A 20,000-nucleotide genomic window follows, 5' to 3' on the forward strand; every position below is an offset into this window, starting at 1 on the left:
GTGTGTGTGTGTGTATCATTGCGAAGTGTTAGGTTTCTGTTCCCTGTGTGCTTTTTCCTCCCCTGGGTGGCTTACCTTGGTGTCCCCCTCCGTGTCTCGGTATAAATCAGCTATTTTGTATACATTTAGCAATTTAGTTTTTAGTTCAGCACAAGTTACCGTGTAGTCCTCTTTCTGTCCCACAGAGGGAGTACTAAGTTTTAGTGCAAACATTGACCTGCCTCCTGTCTGGCGAAACTAGTACAGAGATCAATCTACTAACAACGGATCATAACCTGGTACAGAAAGGCTACAAATAAAGGCACCACCAAGAACTGTTTAATATGCATGGGCCATGGTACTACTGGCACCATAACCACTACAGCGGAGTTGGGGTAAACCTTTAATGCAGAGAGATCTACAATGTTGTTAGGATTACATAAAGACAATTATTTTATAATCTCCCCACCCAAAACTGCTGTTTTTGTCCACTGCAGAACACATAAACAGTAATATTGCCTCAGTTTGTTTGAATGATTTTGTAAAATATAATTAAATTTGGGTATTCACGTTCCTGGCTGTATTTTGAGATGGGTGTATTTGTAATTATAAAAAATAAAAATAAATAATATGTTAACTACCTCAATGGCAAAACATTATAGATGAAAGATAAATCAAATCACAACATATGGTACCAAATACACACACACACACAAAAAAAGGTTTATTTACCTTTATTAGTACAAAAAAAGTTTCCTCATTTGAAATTCTCCATAACCGGTTTTTAACAATATATCCGATGGAAGCATTGGCTCACTCTGCAAATACCCGATGATTGCTTGTGAATAGTGACATGTTATGAAACATTGACCAGCAATAGAAACACATTCAGTTTAAGCTCAACAATAAAATTTAAGTGCAATACTGAGTAACGATTGATCATTTTAGTGGCTTCCTTATCAGTGTAATTCATAATAAGGCACAAAAGCAAGAATCATTGAAAATTGAATGATCTATGAAAACAGAGAGCTCTGCTCCACTGCTCGCCCAGCACTATCACTCCCAGGCAGCCAACCATTAATGGACAAGATTCACTCCTGCTATTTCTTGTTGATGATCATCCTGAGCATTTTCAAGGCCACTTTACCCTGATCCGAAGGAATCTATATACATAAACAAAATAATTCATACGTTGAGAAGAACAGATGTGGCAAGCAGGCATAGTATGTGCTGTGCGCACTATGACTAGTAGGGGTCATGTGTGATGTGGGTACAAGGGTGGTGACCAATGTGCAGTGTTGTATATAGAGACATTATGTGGGTAAATGATGGGTGACGTGTGTGAATTTGGTAGTTTGAATAATAGGGTGTCAGACAGGTGCTGCATGTTAGGAGTATTTCCTGAAGGCAGTTATGGTGTGCCATGACTATGACCAACAAGTGTGGTGTAACAGAGGTGTGCCAATCTATGCACTGAATATTATGTCCATCATGGGGTGATAGTTGGATTAATTTGAAACAAGCATAGCTTACCATGTGCCCGGCCTTCAGAATCCAGAAAAAGCTGAAGTTTTCGTACGATTTATGAAAAGCCACAGTCTCGGTGCACTGATGACACATGTGAAGTGGGCTCCACACACGGTTTCTGAACTCAACCATTTTCTGCCACTTTAATTGTTTTACCCAGTTCTCCTGCCCTAAAAACACAAACAAACAAAAAATGGATCCCATCCCGAAACAATACACGTTGGGGCAAAGTTTTGGTACGAGGACTAAAATGTTCACTTAGATTAAAGGGGAGAAAAAAGGGGAAGACATCTGTTTAAAATCCCACAAACATTCTTGTCTCTTTGCCCTATAGAGCTCTGTAATTTTATCGATTACAAAATATATATATATATATATATATATATATATATATATATATATATATATATATTTGTAATGTAAAATATATGTAATAAACAAGATCTCGGTAAATTTGCACTTGCATTAACACATTCCACGATTAACTGCTGGTGAAGGAGGTAATGGATGTGTTAAGGTATGCTATATACCTGTCTCCAATAACAAATTCAAGGCAGGTAGACTAATCTAGTATATTGAAACCATTGAGCAGTTTAAGAATTGTAAAATAAAACAATGAACACGGTTGTTATTTTTTTTGGGGGGGGGGGGGCAACCGGATTTAGCATTCTTTGTCAATGAAATCACAAAAGGGGCAAAGGCTACAAATCTGTAGTGGAAGCTGGACTTACCCACTGTGTCCACAATCAGGTCCAGCTGTCCATTATACACAGTAACATTAATGTTCTCACTCAAGAGTTCATCAACAATGTCAATGACAGGCTTCATGAAGTCACCAGCCATCATGGCAAATACATCTTGGGCTTGACCTGATTTGAAAGGGACATCTCTATATTACTCTGAAGAGTTAAGGTATTGACAGCAACATAGCACGTCAGAATATACACACACAAAAAAAAATAAAAAATAACAACAAAAGTGTCTTTACTTATACCAATATACATTGCTTCATGTAGATATTACTTCCTCTGGTTCAGAATTATAAGCTAATAAACGTACCTCCCCACATGACATCATCAGGAATGATTTTCAGCACTTTCCTTATTGGTCCATTCATCAGTTCAGACAGGTAGTCGTTTTGCCGAGGTAGCAGGTGACGTTGAAAAAGCTTCCCTAAAGCAGAAAATTTTGAGAATTTGTAACATTGATACAAGAGCCAGAATTTCACCAATTACATTTTAGAGCTTACCGAGAAAATTGTTGCCAAATTTTGAGTTTTCCATAAAATGTTTTCTGTAGTCCATTGTAGATTCTTTGATTAAAATGTTGTAAAAATTCACATTATCTGTATACTGAAAAGACAAAGCAGATTAAGGTCAGATAGTGAATGCAGGTCAGAGTAATGTTAAGGAGCAGATGAGCAAAAATATATTTTACTATAGTTCTCTTTACATGACTGCAAACACAGGATACCCACTGGCTGTACTGCCTGCCCCATGTAAAGATTCCTGGTTATTGCAAAGGCACCAGACATAACCCATCTAGGCAGTGCGAGCAAAAATATCTCTCATCACTGATGAGGCCCAACGTAAGGCTGCTGTGTTTCGTGTGCAAAAGGAAAATGTTAGCATTTATCTTCAAGATGCCATTTCAGGAGAGATTAGTATGATGAGGAAATGAAATCGGTTCACTGTGTAATAGCACAAATGAGCTTTAAATAGTTAGAGAGGGGACTAACCAGAAGGGAAGCTAATAAATGTATCTGCTCAGAGATTTATTAGGCCAAAGTATCATCACGCACAAACAGTCAGGACTTTCTGCAGACAGTCTGTATAACATAAGCAAGTATCATTGTATACGGATCTGATGGCCAGAAGATTTTACATAGTTTTACAAAATAAACAAAAAAACTAAAGTGGGAGCGGGACGAAAACAATAAAAAAAAAAAAAAAAAAAAAAAAAAAAGCAGCCTGTTTGTGGAGGAGAGACTTGCCACCAATAACACACATGCACCAAACCAACCCTTGGGGTTAAGAAATCCAGGCTTCACATTTACATGGGGTGCGATGCACTGCATCAGATAATATTTGGGCCAGGTGTGCCTCAGTTTGAATCGGAGCTTCTAATGGCAAACACAGAGGGCAGATAATTGTTTAATGGATTTTCTAATTGCTAGGAGATTATGGATGTTCGCTTGTTTTGTATTTTCTCAAGATTATTAGAAGAGCAAGAAAGTAGACACATCCATGATTCCAGTGTAATAGGTTTTTCAAAAGTTCTAGAGAGCAGAGGGGCATTTCAATGTCAAACTGCTTAAATTCTAGGCCACGGCCAGAAAATGTGATAAAACATGCTCTAACGGCCAATAAGGCACAGAAGGCACACTGCAGACCCCCCCCCCCCCCGCCCCCTTGCTCCCTATGTGCATTGGAAGAACCTCAGCATCATTCATTTTAAAGGATTGTCCCTGTTACCGAGGTGATATAGAAAGTCTTGGTGAAACCAGTAGAAACCTTGGCCAAAGGCCTCCCAGATCTCCTCCCAATCAGCACCTTCCATACTGTCACCTATATCTTGTTTCTACTAAGAAATGTATCTCTGGCCCCCTGAATCATGGGACTGGCTTTGTGTTACTTTTGTACCCAGACAAAGGTCTTCCTGTTACAAAATACTCAATACAAACTGCATGTAAATGGACGGACATCAGTAACACGGGAAAACATCTCACACGATCTACTGTCACATTCATATATTGGTCACCTGGCAGACAAAAGGCTGATATGGACAACGGACAGAGGCTAGAAGTAATAGAAACTTGTCAATTACTTTAATTCTGGGGGGGGGGGGGGGGGGGGGGGGGGGCGGGAACCAGAATGGTTCGGTTTAAAGCCATTATGAGAAAGAGGCTATAAAGATGGGATGAAAAGCACTTGAATTGACCTGGAGTATATAATTATATATTTATCAAAGTCTGCAAACCTGTGATAATGAACAGTCTGGAAACAAGCTCTAGACTATATAAAATAAATATATTACAGTAGAAACACATATATTGTGGTTATATATTTGCTGAACGTATCCCATTAACCTAATCTGATGGCAGTTCCTGTGGCCAAATCTGAAGATCTAGAGATCAAAAAAATTCACAAACATGCATATGCAACACACACACGGCAGAGTGCGTAAAATATATTAAATAGCCATCTATTCTATTTAATGTACAAGTTAGGATTCTGATAAAATAAAAATGATACCTGTTCAACTACGTCCTCTGTTTTACTCCACAATTCTGTGGCGCGGTCAAACTGATTATTCTTGACAGCGTTCTGCACTTCCTTCGCACACGCCTCAACCTTGCTTAGACCTTGATCATCAAGCAGAGACTGAAATACAGTAGATACAGACGTTATTTTCAAGTTATGGGATTCTCCGCTACAACATGAGGAGAAGAGCAGTCATGCTGTAGGCATCCAGTGGGTCCCAGGTAAGTTGTCAAAACAAGGCAAACATGGCACCATATACACTACAACAGGCTGTAGTGGTTACGATACATGCAGTGTTCCTTAATCTCATTTAAACCATTTTCACATAATGCACGATGTAAGAATTGAAATACATTATTTTCCAGCATTGTTGTTTAACTCAAAACTGACCTTTTATAAAAAAAAAAAAAAAGGAAAAAAGAAAAGTGATCCGGTATATTTAGAGCAACATATACTTACAGCACTGTAAAGATAAGGGCCCCAGCTTAAAACAGAATCTGCAAACAGAAGAGACAGGTGAATGTGTGGGCTCCTTTTACCCATTTTATACCTGCTTACATCTTATTGCGAAGGCCTCGGTAAGACCCTGTGAGACAGTGGTCCAGCAAATTGGATAGACAGCAATCTTACAGCACAGCAGGAAATAAAGAGGCCTGGGCCAGTGAAACAGTAAAGGTGGAGTAGGGGACACAGACACCCCATCACAGGTGTTATATGATTTAGAATTTCAAACCGGGAAATTATGTGGTAATGATGAACGACCATATCAGAAAAAAAAACTTTGGTATTTAGCATTTCCAAAAGAGAGAGAGAGAGGACACCGAGAATGGACATAAACTCAGGGGCTTCGTCTCCAGTTAGTCCCCGCTCAGATCTCAAAGGAGTTTTAGCTTGTGCCATGACAGAGGGCATATATATCAGCTTCCTATCAGACCACGGTTTTGGCCTGATATGTGGAGCAGTGAGGTTACTTTTCTAAGCACAGTGTGCAAGGCCCTGAGTCCTTGATTTCTATTTCAAGTTAGGGAGACCCCAAGCAATACGTAAACAGCGTTAACTCACCAACAGGAGATATCCAGGAATCACCGAGAGCAACTCCTCCAAAGTTACATTTAATTCTTCCGGACTTTATTTCCTGGTAAAGAAGAAATGGCACAGGGAATGAAACTATACCGAAGAAATAAATGTATAATACCCAACTCTATCTTTGGCTCTGCTATTTTAACTTTAAAGGAACACTCTAAGCACTGCAGTTCTCTGTAGCGGGTATGGTGCAGCTTGCTTCTGACTATATGTCAAACAGTTTTCAATTATGTCCAACTTTGAATAGCATTCATGGACTGGCAGTAAATGTTAGCAAAATTTGGTTGGAAAGGGTATTGTAAGTGTGACATTTCTGTATTAGTGATGTGGACAGTGAGGGGCAGGGCTGCAGTTCAAACCAATAAAAAACTGTTTAACACAGAACCAGGGTCTTGCTCGCACCACAACCACTGCAGTGTGTTCTATTGCTTATGGATCAAAGAGCTCCCCTTAAATTGAAGCAACTTGCCTTGGTAAGTGCTAAAGAAATCACAGCTGCCATCTTCCCTCCATAGGACTCGGAAAATATATAGAATGGTATTTTCTAGAAAATAAAAGGGAAAAAAAATAAAAAGCATGAAAAAGAACAAAACACACAACAACCAAAACAGAAAAGGAATTACATATCTCATGATTAAGTCATATAGCGTGGCCGAGCTCACCGGCTCTGGAGCATGCCTGACCCTTGGCCCCCCCTGCACCTTCTAGCTAGGCCACTGCAGACAAGTCATTCTTTAGTGATTAACCCTACCAGTGTTGAACTTCCTATTCAGACCGGTCACTGACATATCTACATTATCATTTACTCTGATTATTCTGAGCAGTCGAACTCTGCATGGCACACATTCACAATGCCGGCATTGTGGTCTCATACAGAGCTGCCACCCAGTACTTTTTATAATCACCTGGAACTCCGTCTTGGAGTTAAAGAAGTCTTTTAGAAGAACAATCATATCAGCAGCAACAGTGGACACATCCTTTGCAAAGGCATCGTCATTAGTAGTGTAGCTGAATCCAGTTCCCACTGGGTTATCCACAAAGAGAACACTAGCTTCCTTTACCTAGAACACAGTTTACAGACCATTTAAATAAAGAAAAACAAGGAGTGTGGTTAATTAAATGCACTCACAGTGACAGACAGTGAACATCCCTTTACGGAAGGCATAGAAAAGAAAACTTGGATCCACTTATAAAATCCACAGTTTCAGGGTTATTCGCTAAAGTGGGAATTCAAAGTAAATTTTACATTTAAAGGGATACTATAGGCATCAAAACAACTTTAGCCTAATTAAGTAGTTTTGGTGTATAGATTAGGCCTTGTAGTCTCACTGCTCAATTCTCTGCCATTTAGGAATTAAATCTCTTGTTTCTGATTATGTAGGGTATATGAGGCTATTAACAGTGCAGGGGATACGAAATTCTAAATTAAACAGACTGTGCAATAAAGGAAGTAAAAAACATTAGATCTCACTTTACAGGAAGTGTTTAGAAAGGCGGTTTAAGTCACATGCAGGGAGGTGTGACTAGGGCTGTATAAACAAAGTGCTTTAACTCCTAAATGGCAGAGAATTGAACAGTGAGACTGCAGGGGCATGATCTATACACCAAAACAGCTTCATTAAACGTAAGATGCTTTGGGGACTATAGTGTCCCTGTAAGGTCAAACTAGCTGTATTGGGGAAAAAAAATCTCCCAGTCAGCTATGCTTCCAGTTCAGCTATTTTGGTGTAAAATAGCTGAACTGGAAGTTCAGCTAAATAACCCTGATTGAGTGCTCAATGACACCTCAATGTGGATGCACAGAGCATACAATATATCTATGGATGTCAAGGGTAGCCACTAGAGACAATGATTCTATACTCTATTCAAACACAAAAAAAACATTCCATCCGATTTGGACACCGTTTCCCGCTGAGAGCTTGTACCGGGAAAAATATGTTGTGATTTCTTGTCTAAAAACAGTCGCTACCTTACCCCCCCCCAAAAAAAACGACAACTGCCATCATACCCAGGTCGTGTTCCTTTCATGCAAGTACGTGTCATAAGGGCCGATCTCTTCAAAGTTTCCATATCCACACCCAGAAGCTCCCGGTCCACCCTTCAAAATACAATAAAAATCACGTTTGTGTAAGTCACAGTCTAACAGAGAGAGAGGGGGAGTGGGACATGTCTGGAGAAGGTCGAGAGAGGGGGAGTGGGACATGTCTGGAGAAGGTCGAGAGAGGGGGGGAGTGGGACATGTCTGGAGAAGGTCGAGAGAGGGGGGGAGTGGGACATGTCTGGAGAAGGTCGAGAGAGGGGGGGAGTGGGACATGTCTGGAGAAGGTCGAGAGAGGGGGGGAGTGGGACATGTCTGGAGAAGGTCGAGAGAGGGGGGGAGTGGGACATGTCTGGAGAAGGTCGAGAGAGGGGGGGAGTGGGACATGTCTGGAGAAGGTCGAGAGAGGGGGGGAGTGGGACATGTCTGGAGAAGGTCGAGAGAGGGGGGGAGTGGGACATGTCTGGAGAAGGTCGAGAGAGGGGGGGAGTGGGACATGTCTGGAGAAGGTCGAGAGAGGGGGGGAGTGGGACATGTCTGGAGAAGGTCGAGAGAGGGGGGGAGTGGGACATGTCTGGAGAAGGTCGAGAGAGGGGGAGTGGGACATGTCTGGAGAAGGTCGAGAGAGGGGGAGTGGGACATGTCTGGAGAAGGTCGAGAGAGGGGGAGTGGGACATGTCTGGAGAAGGTCTTTACATGGAATCATTAAATAAGCAATGTTTTTTACATTTCCACATCGCTGGAATATTATACTTGTTGAGTTTATTTAATAGTGGAGTATAGAAGCGATTTTTAGTGTGGGAGCGTTTTATCAAATCTGTGATCCCCTGACAATAAGAGAGATTATGTTTCATCCTGTAGGAAATCAGGATCTCTCACACTTGAATAATATTAGTTTTCTTTTCTCCTAAGTTGAAATTACCATGAATGCACACCTGTCTCCTGTTTTTGAATATTTGACAGAACTGTAATGTGGACCAGGGTAAGAACCTGCTGGTCAGTAGATGCCGTATAAAAGCTTGTGGTATTGGCATATCATTTTGGAAGTTTGCATCTTAAAATTTTCAGAAATCTAGCAATTCTCTTACCTGAAGCCACATAACCAACGGAACGTCAGTATAGTTTTTTGTAGCGTGGTTTGCATAATATAACCACCAGAACATGTGTGCATCACTTCTCACATTAACGTAACCCCAATCTTGCTGTGGCACTCTGCCCTTAATTGCCATGCCTGGAAAATAAACGTCAGCAAGTCATATTTTATACTTTTACTTTATTATAGTCTTTACTTAAATTTTGTTATATTTCAAACAAGAACAAAATGATCACAAAGTTACTCAATTGCTTTAATTTCACTGGAAATGTGTACGAATGCAGGATGAGAAAGGGACTGATAGTTAATGGTTAAATCAAAGCACTCAATTTGATTTACAGTTTCTATTAATTACTGGACACAGTATTCGTATTTACTATGATGAATGCCCCCTTTCTTTTACTTGATGCAGTGTCTGTATTACTGAAACGTCCATCCAATGCATTACTGTGTAATTAATCAGTGATGGGGTCTATTCTCCGAATAACAAATTAAAGTGAGCAAAACTTTAACATTTAGTGCAAAAAGTTATATTTACAAAAAGTCTTCAACCTAGACTCTAACTGAAAGCGGCATCTACCAAACCCAAGCTGATAAGAGGGCTGTTACCTACCCAGAGAGGCTGACAGAGGGTTGCACCTACACTCCCCCTCCCCCCCAGGGATAAACACAAGGCTGTAACCTACCCCTCTCCCCAGGGGTTGACAGAGGGCTGTAACCTACCCCTCTCCCCCCAGGGGGCTGTAACCTACCCCTCTCCCCCCAGGGGGCTGTAACCTACCCCTCTCCCCCCAGGGGGCTGTAACCTACCCCTCTCCCCCCAGGGGGCTGTAACCTACCCCTCTCCCCCCCGGGGGGCTGTAACCTACCCCTCTCCCCCCCGGGGGGCTGTAACCTACCCCTCTGCCCCCAGGGGGCTGTAACCTACCCCTCTGCCCCCAGGGGGCTGTATCCTACCCCTCTCCCCCCAGGGGGCTGTATCCTACCCCTCTCCCCGCAGGGGGCTGTATCCTACCCCTCTCCCCCCCGGGGGCTGTAACCTACCCCTCTCCCCCCCAGGGGGCTGTAACCTACCCCTCTCCCCCCCAGGGGGCTGTAACCTACCCCTCTCCCCCCCAGGGGGCTGTAACCTACCCCTCTCCCCCCCAGGGGGCTGTAACCTACCCCTCTCCCCCCCAGGGGGCTGTAACCTACCCCTCTCCCCCCCAGGGGGCTGTAACCTACCCCTCTCCCCCCCAGGGGGCTGTAACCTACCCCTCTCCCCCCCAGGGGGCTGTAACCTACCCCTCTCCCCCCCAGGGGGCTGTAACCTACCCCTCTCCCCCCCAGGGGGCTGTAACCTACCCCTCTCCCCCCCAGGGGGCTGTAACCTACCCCTCTCCCCCCCAGGGGGCTGTAACCTACCCCTCTCCCCCCCAGGGGGCTGTAACCTACCCCTCTCCCCCCCAGGGGGCTGTAACCTACCCCTCTCCCCCCCAGGGGGCTGTAACCTACCCCTCTCCCCCCCAGGGGGCTGTAACCTACCCCTCTCCCCCCCAGGGGGCTGTAACCTACCCCTCTCCCCCCCAGGGGGCTGTAACCTACCCCTCTCCCCCCCAGGGGGCTGTAACCTACCCCTCTCCCCCCCAGGGGGCTGTAACCTACCCCTCTCCTCCCCAGGGGGCTGTAACCTACCCATCTTCCCGGGGGCTGACAGGAGGCTGTAACCTCCCCCTCTCCCCAGGGGCTGACAGAGAACCTACCTCGAGCAGCTGCCAGCAGGAACATGACACACAGGATCACCGGGACCGCCATCTCTCACCCACCGAGCAGTCAGTCACAAGACTCAGCGAGTGGACCTGCCGGTCATGTGACTAATGGATCAGCCAATCACGGCGTAAAAAAACATGGACACTAACTCTGAACGTCCAAAACAATCACATGACCAGAGATTAACCAATCACAGCACGGGAAGCCAGGAGCGAGGCTTGACACGCACAGTCGGTCATATGACCAGTAATGAGCCAATCACAGAGGTGATCCGGCTTTGTTGGTCTCCTGTGAAGATGGTGGCGCCCAGCGCGGTGCGTGTGAAGCTGCTGTTTGATTTCCCGCCGCCCGCCGTTCCGCAGAGCTCCATGCTGTGGTTATTGGTGGATCAGACCCGCTGCCGGGTGGTGGCCGATCTCAGCAGCGTCATTCGGGACCGCTACTTCTATGGGCAGCCGGGCGGCCTGAGCCTGTATGTGGAGAGCTGCCTGCTGCCCCCCGGGGAGAGCATCCTGCTGGTGCGGGACAACGACTGCGTCAAGTAAGCCGCAATTACTAATACTGCGTCAAGTAAGCCGCAATTACTAATACTGCGTCAAGTAAGCCGCAATTACTAATACTGCGTCAAGTAAGCCGCAATTACTAATACTGCGTCAAGTAAGCCGCAATTACTAATACTGCGTCAAGTAAGCCGCAATTACTAATACTGCGTCAAGTAAGCCGCAATTACTAATACTGCGTCAAGTAAGCCGCAATTACTAATACTGCGTCAAGTAAGCCGCAATTACTAATACTGCGTCAAGTAAGCCGCAATTACTAATACTGCGTCAAGTAAGCCGCAATTACTAATACTGCGTCAAGTAAGCCGCAATTACTAATACTGCGTCAAGTAAGCCGCAATTACTAATACTGCGTCAAGTAAGCCGCAATTACTAATACTGCGTCAAGTAAGCCGCAATTACTAATACTGCGTCAAGTAAGCCGCAATTACTAATACTGCGTCAAGTAAGCCGCAATTACTAATACTGCGTCAAGTAAGCCGCAATTACTAATACTGCGTCAAGTAAGCCGCAATTACTAATACTGCGTCAAGTAAGCCGCAATTACTAATACTGCGTCAAGTAAGCCGCAATTACTAATACTGCGTCAAGTAAGCCGCAATTACTAATACTGCGTCAAGTAAGCCGCAATTACTAATACTGCGTCAAGTAAGCCGCAATTACTAATACTGCGTCAAGTAAGCCGCAATTACTAATACTGCGTCAAGTAAGCCGCAATTACTAATACTGCGTCAAGTAAGCCGCAATTACTAATACTGCGTCAAGTAAGCCGCAATTACTAATACTGCGTCAAGTAAGCCGCAATTACTAATACTGCGTCAAGTAAGCCGCAGTTACTAATACTGCGTCAAGCGAGCCGCAGTTACTAATAGTGCGTCAAGCGAGCCTTAATTACTAATACTGCGTCAAGCGAGCCGCAGTTACTAATAGTGCGTCAAGCGAGCCTTAATTACTAATACTGCGTCAAGTGAGCCGCAATTACTAATACTGCGTCAAGCGAGCCTTAATTACTAATAGTGCGTCAAGCGAGCCGCAATTACTAATACTGCGTCAAGCGAGCCGCAATTACTAATACTGCGTCAAGCGAGCCGCAGTTACTAATACTGCGTCAAGCGAGCCGCAGTTACTAATACTGCGTCAAGCGAGCCGCAGTTACTAATACTGCGTCAAGCGAGCCGCAGTTACTAATACTGCGTCAAGCGAGCCGCAGTTACTAATACTGCGTCAAGCGAGCCGCAGTTACTAATACTGCGTCAAGCGAGCCGCAGTTACTAATACTGCGTCAAGCGAGCCGCAGTTACTAATACTGCGTCAAGCGAGCCGCAGTTACTAATACTGCGTCAAGCGAGCCGCAGTTACTAATACTGCGTCAAGCGAGCCGCAGTTACTAATACTGCGTCAAGCGAGCCGCAGTTACTAATACTGCGTCAAGCGAGCCGCAGTTACTAATACTGCGTCAAGCGAGCCGCAGTTACTAATACTGCGTCAAGCGAGCCGCAGTTACTAATACTGCGTCAAGCGAGCCGCAGTTACTAATACTGCGCCAAGCGAGCCGCAGTTACTAATACTGCGCCAAGCGAGCCGCAGTTACTAATACTGCGCCAAGCGAGCCGCAGTTACTAATACTGCGCCAAGCGAGCCGCAGTTACTAATACTGCGCCAAGCGAGCCGCAGTTACTAATACTGCGCCAAGCGAGCCGCAGTTACTAATACTGCGCCAAGCGAGCCGCAGTTACTAATACTGCGCCAAGCGAGCCGCAGTTACTAATACTGCGTCAAGCGAGCCGCAGTTACTAATACTGCGTCAAGCGAGCCGCAGTTACTAATACTGCGTCAAGCGAGCCGCAGTTACTAATACTGCGTCAAGCGAGCCGCAGTTACTAATACTGCGTCAAGCGAGCCGCAGTTACTAATACTGCGTCAAGCGAGCCGCAGTTACTAATAGTGCGTCAAGCGAGCCGCAGTTACTAATAGTGCGTCAAGCGAGCCGCAGTTACTAATACTGCGTCAAGTAAGGGGCAATTATCATAATAAATTAGTAATACTGAGTCAAGTAAGCCGCAATTATTATAATTACTAATACTGCGTCAAGTAAGGGGGCATTTATTATAGTAAATTACTAATACTGCGTCAAGTAAGGGGGCATTTATTGAGAGATTAACCTTCAGTTGGGGGGGGTGCAGAGATCTGTCACTGGATAGGTGAGAGATCTACTATCGGTCACAGAGGAAGGTTGAGGGGTCTGTTGTCAATCAAGGAGGATGTTTGAGGGGTCTGTCGCGGGGAGGGTTGAGGGGTCTGTCTGTCTGTCATGGGAAGGGGAGGTGGTTGAATTTTTTTTTTCTTCATTCTAGTTGGCATACTTGATATCTCCTAGGTAATTGCCCCATCAATACACTTTGTTCTCATACTTTACTATGGTTAAAATCGAGGCTATGTTTCTTTGATTGTGCCTCATAGTCTGTGGTTATTATATTTACTTGCACAATAAACATAGTAACAGAACCCTAAGCTAGTAATATCAAACTGTACTACTCATAGTTGTTGGTTAATCATAGATTTAAAGCATATTATGGGAGATGTAGATCAAAAACATTTAAGGGATTGCAGTGTGACACTTTAGATGTTGCATGTTTGTACTGATGGGGATTTTTACCACAGTACCTGTTTAAATGCCAAGCTGATGTGATTTCTCATCCCCCCTCTCATAGAGTTAAATGGGATGAAAGTTATCTGGAAGATCCACCTAAATCGGGAACTATATTTGTATCGCCATCAAAAAAAACTAAGAAAAGACACTGTCCAAGATCGGAGGACGATGAAGACGCTGTGGGAATAAAACCAAAAAAACTGAAGGCTGACTCTCAACAAATCCTCAAAGCTGTGAGTGATCCAGAGTCGGTTAAAAAAACTAAACGGAAGAAAAGCAGGAGGGATGTCTCCTCGGACATCCATTCAGACGAATCTGCAGACGAAGCAAAAAAATCACAGAAGGAAAAAGTCAAGAAGAAAACAAAAACATTGGATGTTACTAAGGCACCAACTGCAGTGAACGAGACCAAGAAAACGCTTAAATCTAAGAAGGCTAAAAACTTGTGTGATGATTCCCTAATGCCGTCTTCAAAGCACACTCAAGAGAATAAAGCTAACACTAGTGTCCAAGGGGCAAAGACTGTATTTACCATTACTGAAACTTTAACGTCTTCTAAAAAGGCCAAGAAAAAAGCGTCTTCATCTTCTAGCTCAGACACAGACTCTAGTAAAGATTTGGTTACCAATGATCATGGTAGCAAAAGTAAAGAGACAATTAGCCCTCAACCTCTGAAAATCTCATCTGTAGATTTGCAGAGGAAAGATGATGCTGAGAGCTCTGACTCTGATACCTTCGTCATCAAAAAAACAATTGCTGCTACAAATTCCTCGGTTTCTGATCCACTACATATACCGAACGGAAACTCTCCAGTACCTGTAGGTGTGCCGCAGGGACCATTACCCAAATCCTGTGCCATGGGACGTGGCTTGGGACGTGGAAGAGGAGACTTTCCATGGAGGGGGCAGTGCAGTCGTGGGTTTAGAATGAGAGGAGGGCATGGAAACCCTGGAAGAGGGAGAGACAATGAAAATTTCTTTAAAAGTTACGATAAAGACACACTGAAACAGCAGCAGCTGAACGAGCCGGTAACAAATAGGTCCTTTGTCATCCAGGTAAGAGCCCGATATGTTTTCAGAGCATAAGCTGCCTAGGTTAAACTAGGGACTAAACAAACAGTTACTGGAAAGCATTCAGTCCACTTTTTTTGGAAGTTTAGTGAGATTCATTTGGCTCAATTCTCATAGCATTCGGTTGTCAGTAATTAGAGCAAACCACAGAGGTATTACAACAACAGAGTGCCGGAGAATTGAACTGAATGAAAGTTTAGTAAATAGACCCCTGTGGCCTTTGCAAGGACCGACCCACAATAAAAATGTAGTAGACCATAGGTCTAGGGTGAACTAATTGGTGGGAAGCAAATATACTAAGGTCAAAAATCTATTTATGGGTCAGTCCTTCCTAGAACAAAATCCTACTTACAATCTACAATTGTTACCATGCAGAGGATTTAGTTAGAGGTTTCTTTGCAAATTAATACGATAAATGACCTAACTCTTGTCCTTCAAGGGAATGACCTTTAAAACGTCAAACCTTATTGTGATTTTAAGAAATAGATTTTACTTCTGAGCACAGTTACTCAGTAATTTTTACGTTTTATTTTTAGAATCCACCAGATATGCCCAAAAAAGATTACAATGCACTTCCTCTGCTTGCTGCTCCTCCACAAACTGGTACACGTATTGCCTTTAAAGTAAGTACTACTATTGATGTGAATATTTTGGTCCTTGTGCAGATACTAGTAATATTGGACCAGCCAGTCTGCTAAGTTTTTACAAGTGCAACGTGTGTGGGAGGTCACATTCATTCCTCTTTAGAAATCTCAGTTTTGCTCAACTTTAGACTTAACTCATTGACTGGATGAAGAGTGTTTGTGAACCCTGGATAATCCCTTAAAATGCTGACTGTTGAGGAAATGCTACAGGCGGTCAGTAAAAGACAACGATTGAGCTCTTCCTTGCTGCAGTGAAGCTAGATGACGATGGAAGTTTATAACAACCTGACCATATGGCAGACAGTCCAAAGCTCCAGGTCCCATTTCTTTGTCCTAACTCGTTATATTTAACCAGCCTGCTTTAACCCGTTAAGAATCAGAGGATCGTCAAATACTTTTACATGACGAGCCTGACGCATCGTATAAAAATGATTACAATTGTTCAAAAATCGTTAACTACAATAAATTAAACAAAAACACAAAATCAAACACACAATACTATTTAGTAGTCAGTGGTCAAAGAGATAAAATATGTGTATACATTATGCCAGCCTGAAGAATCATGTAGCTGGTGCCTCTGTATAATTGCAGCAAACAAATCGTATCAAAGTGGGGTAGTTGCAATAAAATATCACCCATCGTAGACCATGAAATAAGCCTTTAGTAGAATGGCATACTCGTCACTGATTTTCATTTGCCAATGGCTAGTGGCGAGTGGACTTTTTGAGCCCTTGTTAATATACACATATTCAAAGTGCCATCATTTTTGTGTTTTACTATTGCCCTTTAAACTCTCTTGAAATGTTATGTTTCCTTTTGTAGCTCCTTGAATTGACAGAAAACTACACTCCCGAAGTTTCAGATTACAAGGTATTTTGTTTGAAATGTAAGCCAAGTCTGTGAACCTCCAATATATATATACACACATACACATTTGTTCCCTAATGAACACTGAAAAGGTGTTGTTATAAAATTTAGAGGGTGCTTTTTAATATTACTTAGTAATAAGGTATTTTGTAATCTAAACAGCCTAACATGGAGAATAAAATACCTTTTGTGTACATTTAAGTTTAAATGCTTATTCCAACCAAAACCGTGTTTCACAAATCTCTCTTCCTATGCTGGTGGCACCAGTTTTAAAAATAAAATTAAACTTTACAAACAAAATGTAGTGTATACTGCTTTACAACACCGGTGGGAACAAATAGAGTGCAATATATTGTCTTATAGAGACATGCATCAAACCCTGTGTTGTAATGATATGCATGGCATAGACAGTCTTGGCTACTTCCCTTTCAGGCCTTTTTAAAATGGAGTCTTTGCTGTAAAAGAACCAATGTACTTATTCACGCATCATTAAATTGTAATGAACTGGAAACTGAATGGAAGAATTAAAGTTCTAATGGTCAAGCCATGACTGTAGCAGAGTTGGATAATTTTTCAAAATCTTTCTTCTACCTTTTAAAATTAGTTTTTGTTTTGTTTTTCTCGCTACACTTCAGTAATTCTAAATTAATCTACAAGTGTATTTGATCAAGGGGCCATATAGATAACATTTATTTATTAATCGAATATTTTACCAGGCAGGATACCTTGATATTTCTCTTGTTTTCATGGATGTCCTGGGCCAACATGCTGTGTTTGCTGATAAGTTATAAGATATATATGTTCTATTGTAAAATAATAGCGTAATTCAGTACTGTAGAATATAAAAAAAAAAAAAAAGGTTTAATACACATGTATTGATGTATGTTTGTAAATTTAGGAAGGAAAACTCCTGAATTACGATCCTTTAACAAAAGAGCTAGAAGTGGAAATTCTTTCACGTCAGACAAGTAAGTGTCGGCTGTCGGTTGAAGTTACATCCCTCTTGAAATTACGTAAAATGCAAAGGTTGTGATCTAGCAGGGTGAGCTGCACTATCTAGAATATGTTTAGGGGAAGTTAGGCTGCGTGATTGACAGCCAGGGAAGGTGGGGCTAGAGATGTTGAAATGCAGTCATTTGACTCCTCAAGGCTGATAATTGAGCAGTGAGACTGCTGGGGCGTGGTCTACACATCACAAGCCTTTCATTAAGCTGAAGTGGTTTTGGTGTTTAGACTTATCCATTCAATGTATTTTCATCTGAATCTACCTACATTTAGTTTTAAATTGTAATCTTGTCTGTTGTTCACACCCATTAAGACACATTTTTTTACTGAATATAATTTGTTCTAATTAAAGCTATTTTAATTTTTTTTTTATATATATTTTAGAAGAGAAGGAACCTGGGAAATTTGACCTTGTGTATCAGACCGAGGATGGAACAGACATTGTAGAATATGCAGTAACTCAGGAAAGTAAGGTGGGTCACATACAGATCTGTAATAAATAGTCTGTTCTAAAACCCTTGCTAATTCAGAACCAAAAGACAATTCAGGTAGGTCACAGTGTTCTAAGAAAGCAAGGTAAGTTGCATATAGCGCTATAAAGAGATCTGTTGTTGATCATGTACAGTTTGGCAGCTTTATCTCTCGGCTTCCTTCACATGTGCAGTTTTTTGAGAAAATCTATTTGGGTACTTTGAGTCTCCTTAAATTTCATCCTTTGAATTAACACATTAAGGTTTTGCTGTATTGCTGCTGGTTTCTTACATTCACATGTATTTGTTTTGTGTTAATGTCGACTATTTAATGGCAACTTTATCGTCACTGATTTTCATTTCAGATCAGAGAGAAGTGGAGCTCGTTGATTGAGCCGAGACTTATTGTGGAATATTCACCCGAAGGGCCTGGATCACAGGCAGCTAACATTGCTTCCTGATTACTTTTCGAATATGTCTGTTTTGGGGATTGTGACCATACATCCGGGGCATGTTTTCGTATCAAACTGTTGAAGTTTTGTCCTCTAATGGGATCAGTGAACAGTGGCACTGATCTGGGTGGTGGCTTGATCTTTTGAGGACATGATCCAGCACTGTAAAATTACATTTATTATTTTAAATGTATTGTTTGCCGCCACCTATGTTTTGTTCTGTAAAGAAGCGGCAGCCTGTTAAGAGGGGTAGATTAAGGTGGTAGCCCTCAATTACAAATCTAGAGAAAGAAGTAAGAATCAGACAAATTATTGAATAATTTAAACAAAATAAGAGGGGGGGACTGGTTAGTTATCATAATAATACATCAAATTGATCACCAAGGAACTGGATGCCTAATTTTAATTTCCAACCTCTTGGTTTTGCTTTCTCATTGTTTTGCTTGTTTTAAAAGGACACTCTAGGCAACACGACTGCTCACTGCTAACACTTGCTATTGATCAATGTTTGTTCCATCCAATGTGGACAACATTGGTTGGCTGAGAGTGCTGAGCGAGTTTGCGAAGTGCTCTCAGCCAATCCGTGTCATCCAGGTTGGACGACTTGATTATGTGGCTGAGATAGAGGTGGTTATTTCTGATTGAATCTTGATACACTAGTCTGTTAATAAGGATTGCGGCATGTGCAGATGTTTTACAGGGGTTTCTGTATGTTCTGATCCGTCACAGAAGGAGATCATTTTAATATTAAACTGTGAAACCATATTTAGATATTTTAAAAAGTATTTCTACCATGGGATCCAAACAATTCCCATTTTATTTTCCATTGTATAAACCTTATCCACAGTGTTTATCTTTTGTTATAAAAACATGTTTGCTTGTAATATAAAAGTATTTTTTTTTGTAAAAATCTGGGTTAATGGTGACCTGTTTTTTTTTTTTTTTTTTTTTTTTTTTTAGTTTTACAGAAATAACGTATTTGTTACATTTGGTGTCCAGCAGAAATAGGGTTTAGTTCCAAGAACATCTATTAGCATTAACGGATAAATTGAAGAAGTTTTGGGGAACTGGCCGGATACAGAGTAAATATGAACAAGTCTAGTGGACTTCCCTTAGGCGTGTCAGAGGCAGACATATCTTATATAGGAAAGACACACAAGCTGCGAATAACGAAAGACCGCATTAAATATTTAGGCGTAAGAGTGGCGGCACACCCATCACAATTATACCAACAAAACTACATCCGGTTAATTAGGACATTAATGACAGACATGGAAAACTGGACGGAGAAAGCAATATCTTGGATAGGGAGGATTCATTCAGTGAAAATGAATGTATTGCCTAGCCCTAGAATATTGTTTTTGTTTCAGGCACTCCCAATTAGAATAATTAGATCGGACCAGGGACCACTCGAACAAACTATAGGCAAATTTATATGGCAGAACAAGAAACCTAGGGTCTCCAGAAACATCCTCTAGCTGTTCAGTTAAATTTACATTGTGACGATTTTGATGTCATTACACTGGGATTTAAAGACTATTTAAATCATT

General features: G+C 42.1%; 2 protein-coding genes across 2 annotated transcripts; one reads left to right on the forward strand and one right to left on the reverse strand.

The window, feature by feature from the left end:
• Positions 1-704: 704 nt before the first annotated feature.
• Positions 705-10,852, reverse strand: SCPEP1 (serine carboxypeptidase 1). Its single transcript, XM_063453398.1, has 13 exons — positions 10,726-10,852; positions 8,979-9,121; positions 7,861-7,950; positions 6,758-6,913; positions 6,322-6,396; positions 5,832-5,904; positions 5,229-5,266; positions 4,761-4,889; positions 2,756-2,858; positions 2,566-2,679; positions 2,238-2,375; positions 1,513-1,676; positions 705-1,142 (listed from the first exon to the last, which is right to left on the reverse strand). The coding sequence occupies exons 1-13, from the start codon at positions 10,775-10,777 to the stop codon at positions 1,080-1,082; spliced, it is 1,338 nt and encodes a 445-aa protein (XP_063309468.1). The 5' UTR covers positions 10,778-10,852; the 3' UTR covers positions 705-1,079.
• Positions 10,853-10,999: 147 nt separating this feature from the next.
• Positions 11,000-19,342, forward strand: COIL (coilin). Its single transcript, XM_063456191.1, has 7 exons — positions 11,000-11,273; positions 14,004-14,997; positions 15,549-15,635; positions 16,479-16,526; positions 17,422-17,491; positions 17,913-18,001; positions 18,364-19,342. The coding sequence occupies exons 1-7, from the start codon at positions 11,029-11,031 to the stop codon at positions 18,457-18,459; spliced, it is 1,629 nt and encodes a 542-aa protein (XP_063312261.1). The 5' UTR covers positions 11,000-11,028; the 3' UTR covers positions 18,460-19,342.
• The last annotated feature ends 658 nt before the right edge of the window (positions 19,343-20,000 follow it).

The sequence above is a fragment of the Pelobates fuscus genome, chromosome 5 (genome assembly GCF_036172605.1).
Source record: "Pelobates fuscus isolate aPelFus1 chromosome 5, aPelFus1.pri, whole genome shotgun sequence".
Taxonomy (NCBI): domain Eukaryota; kingdom Metazoa; phylum Chordata; class Amphibia; order Anura; family Pelobatidae; genus Pelobates; species Pelobates fuscus.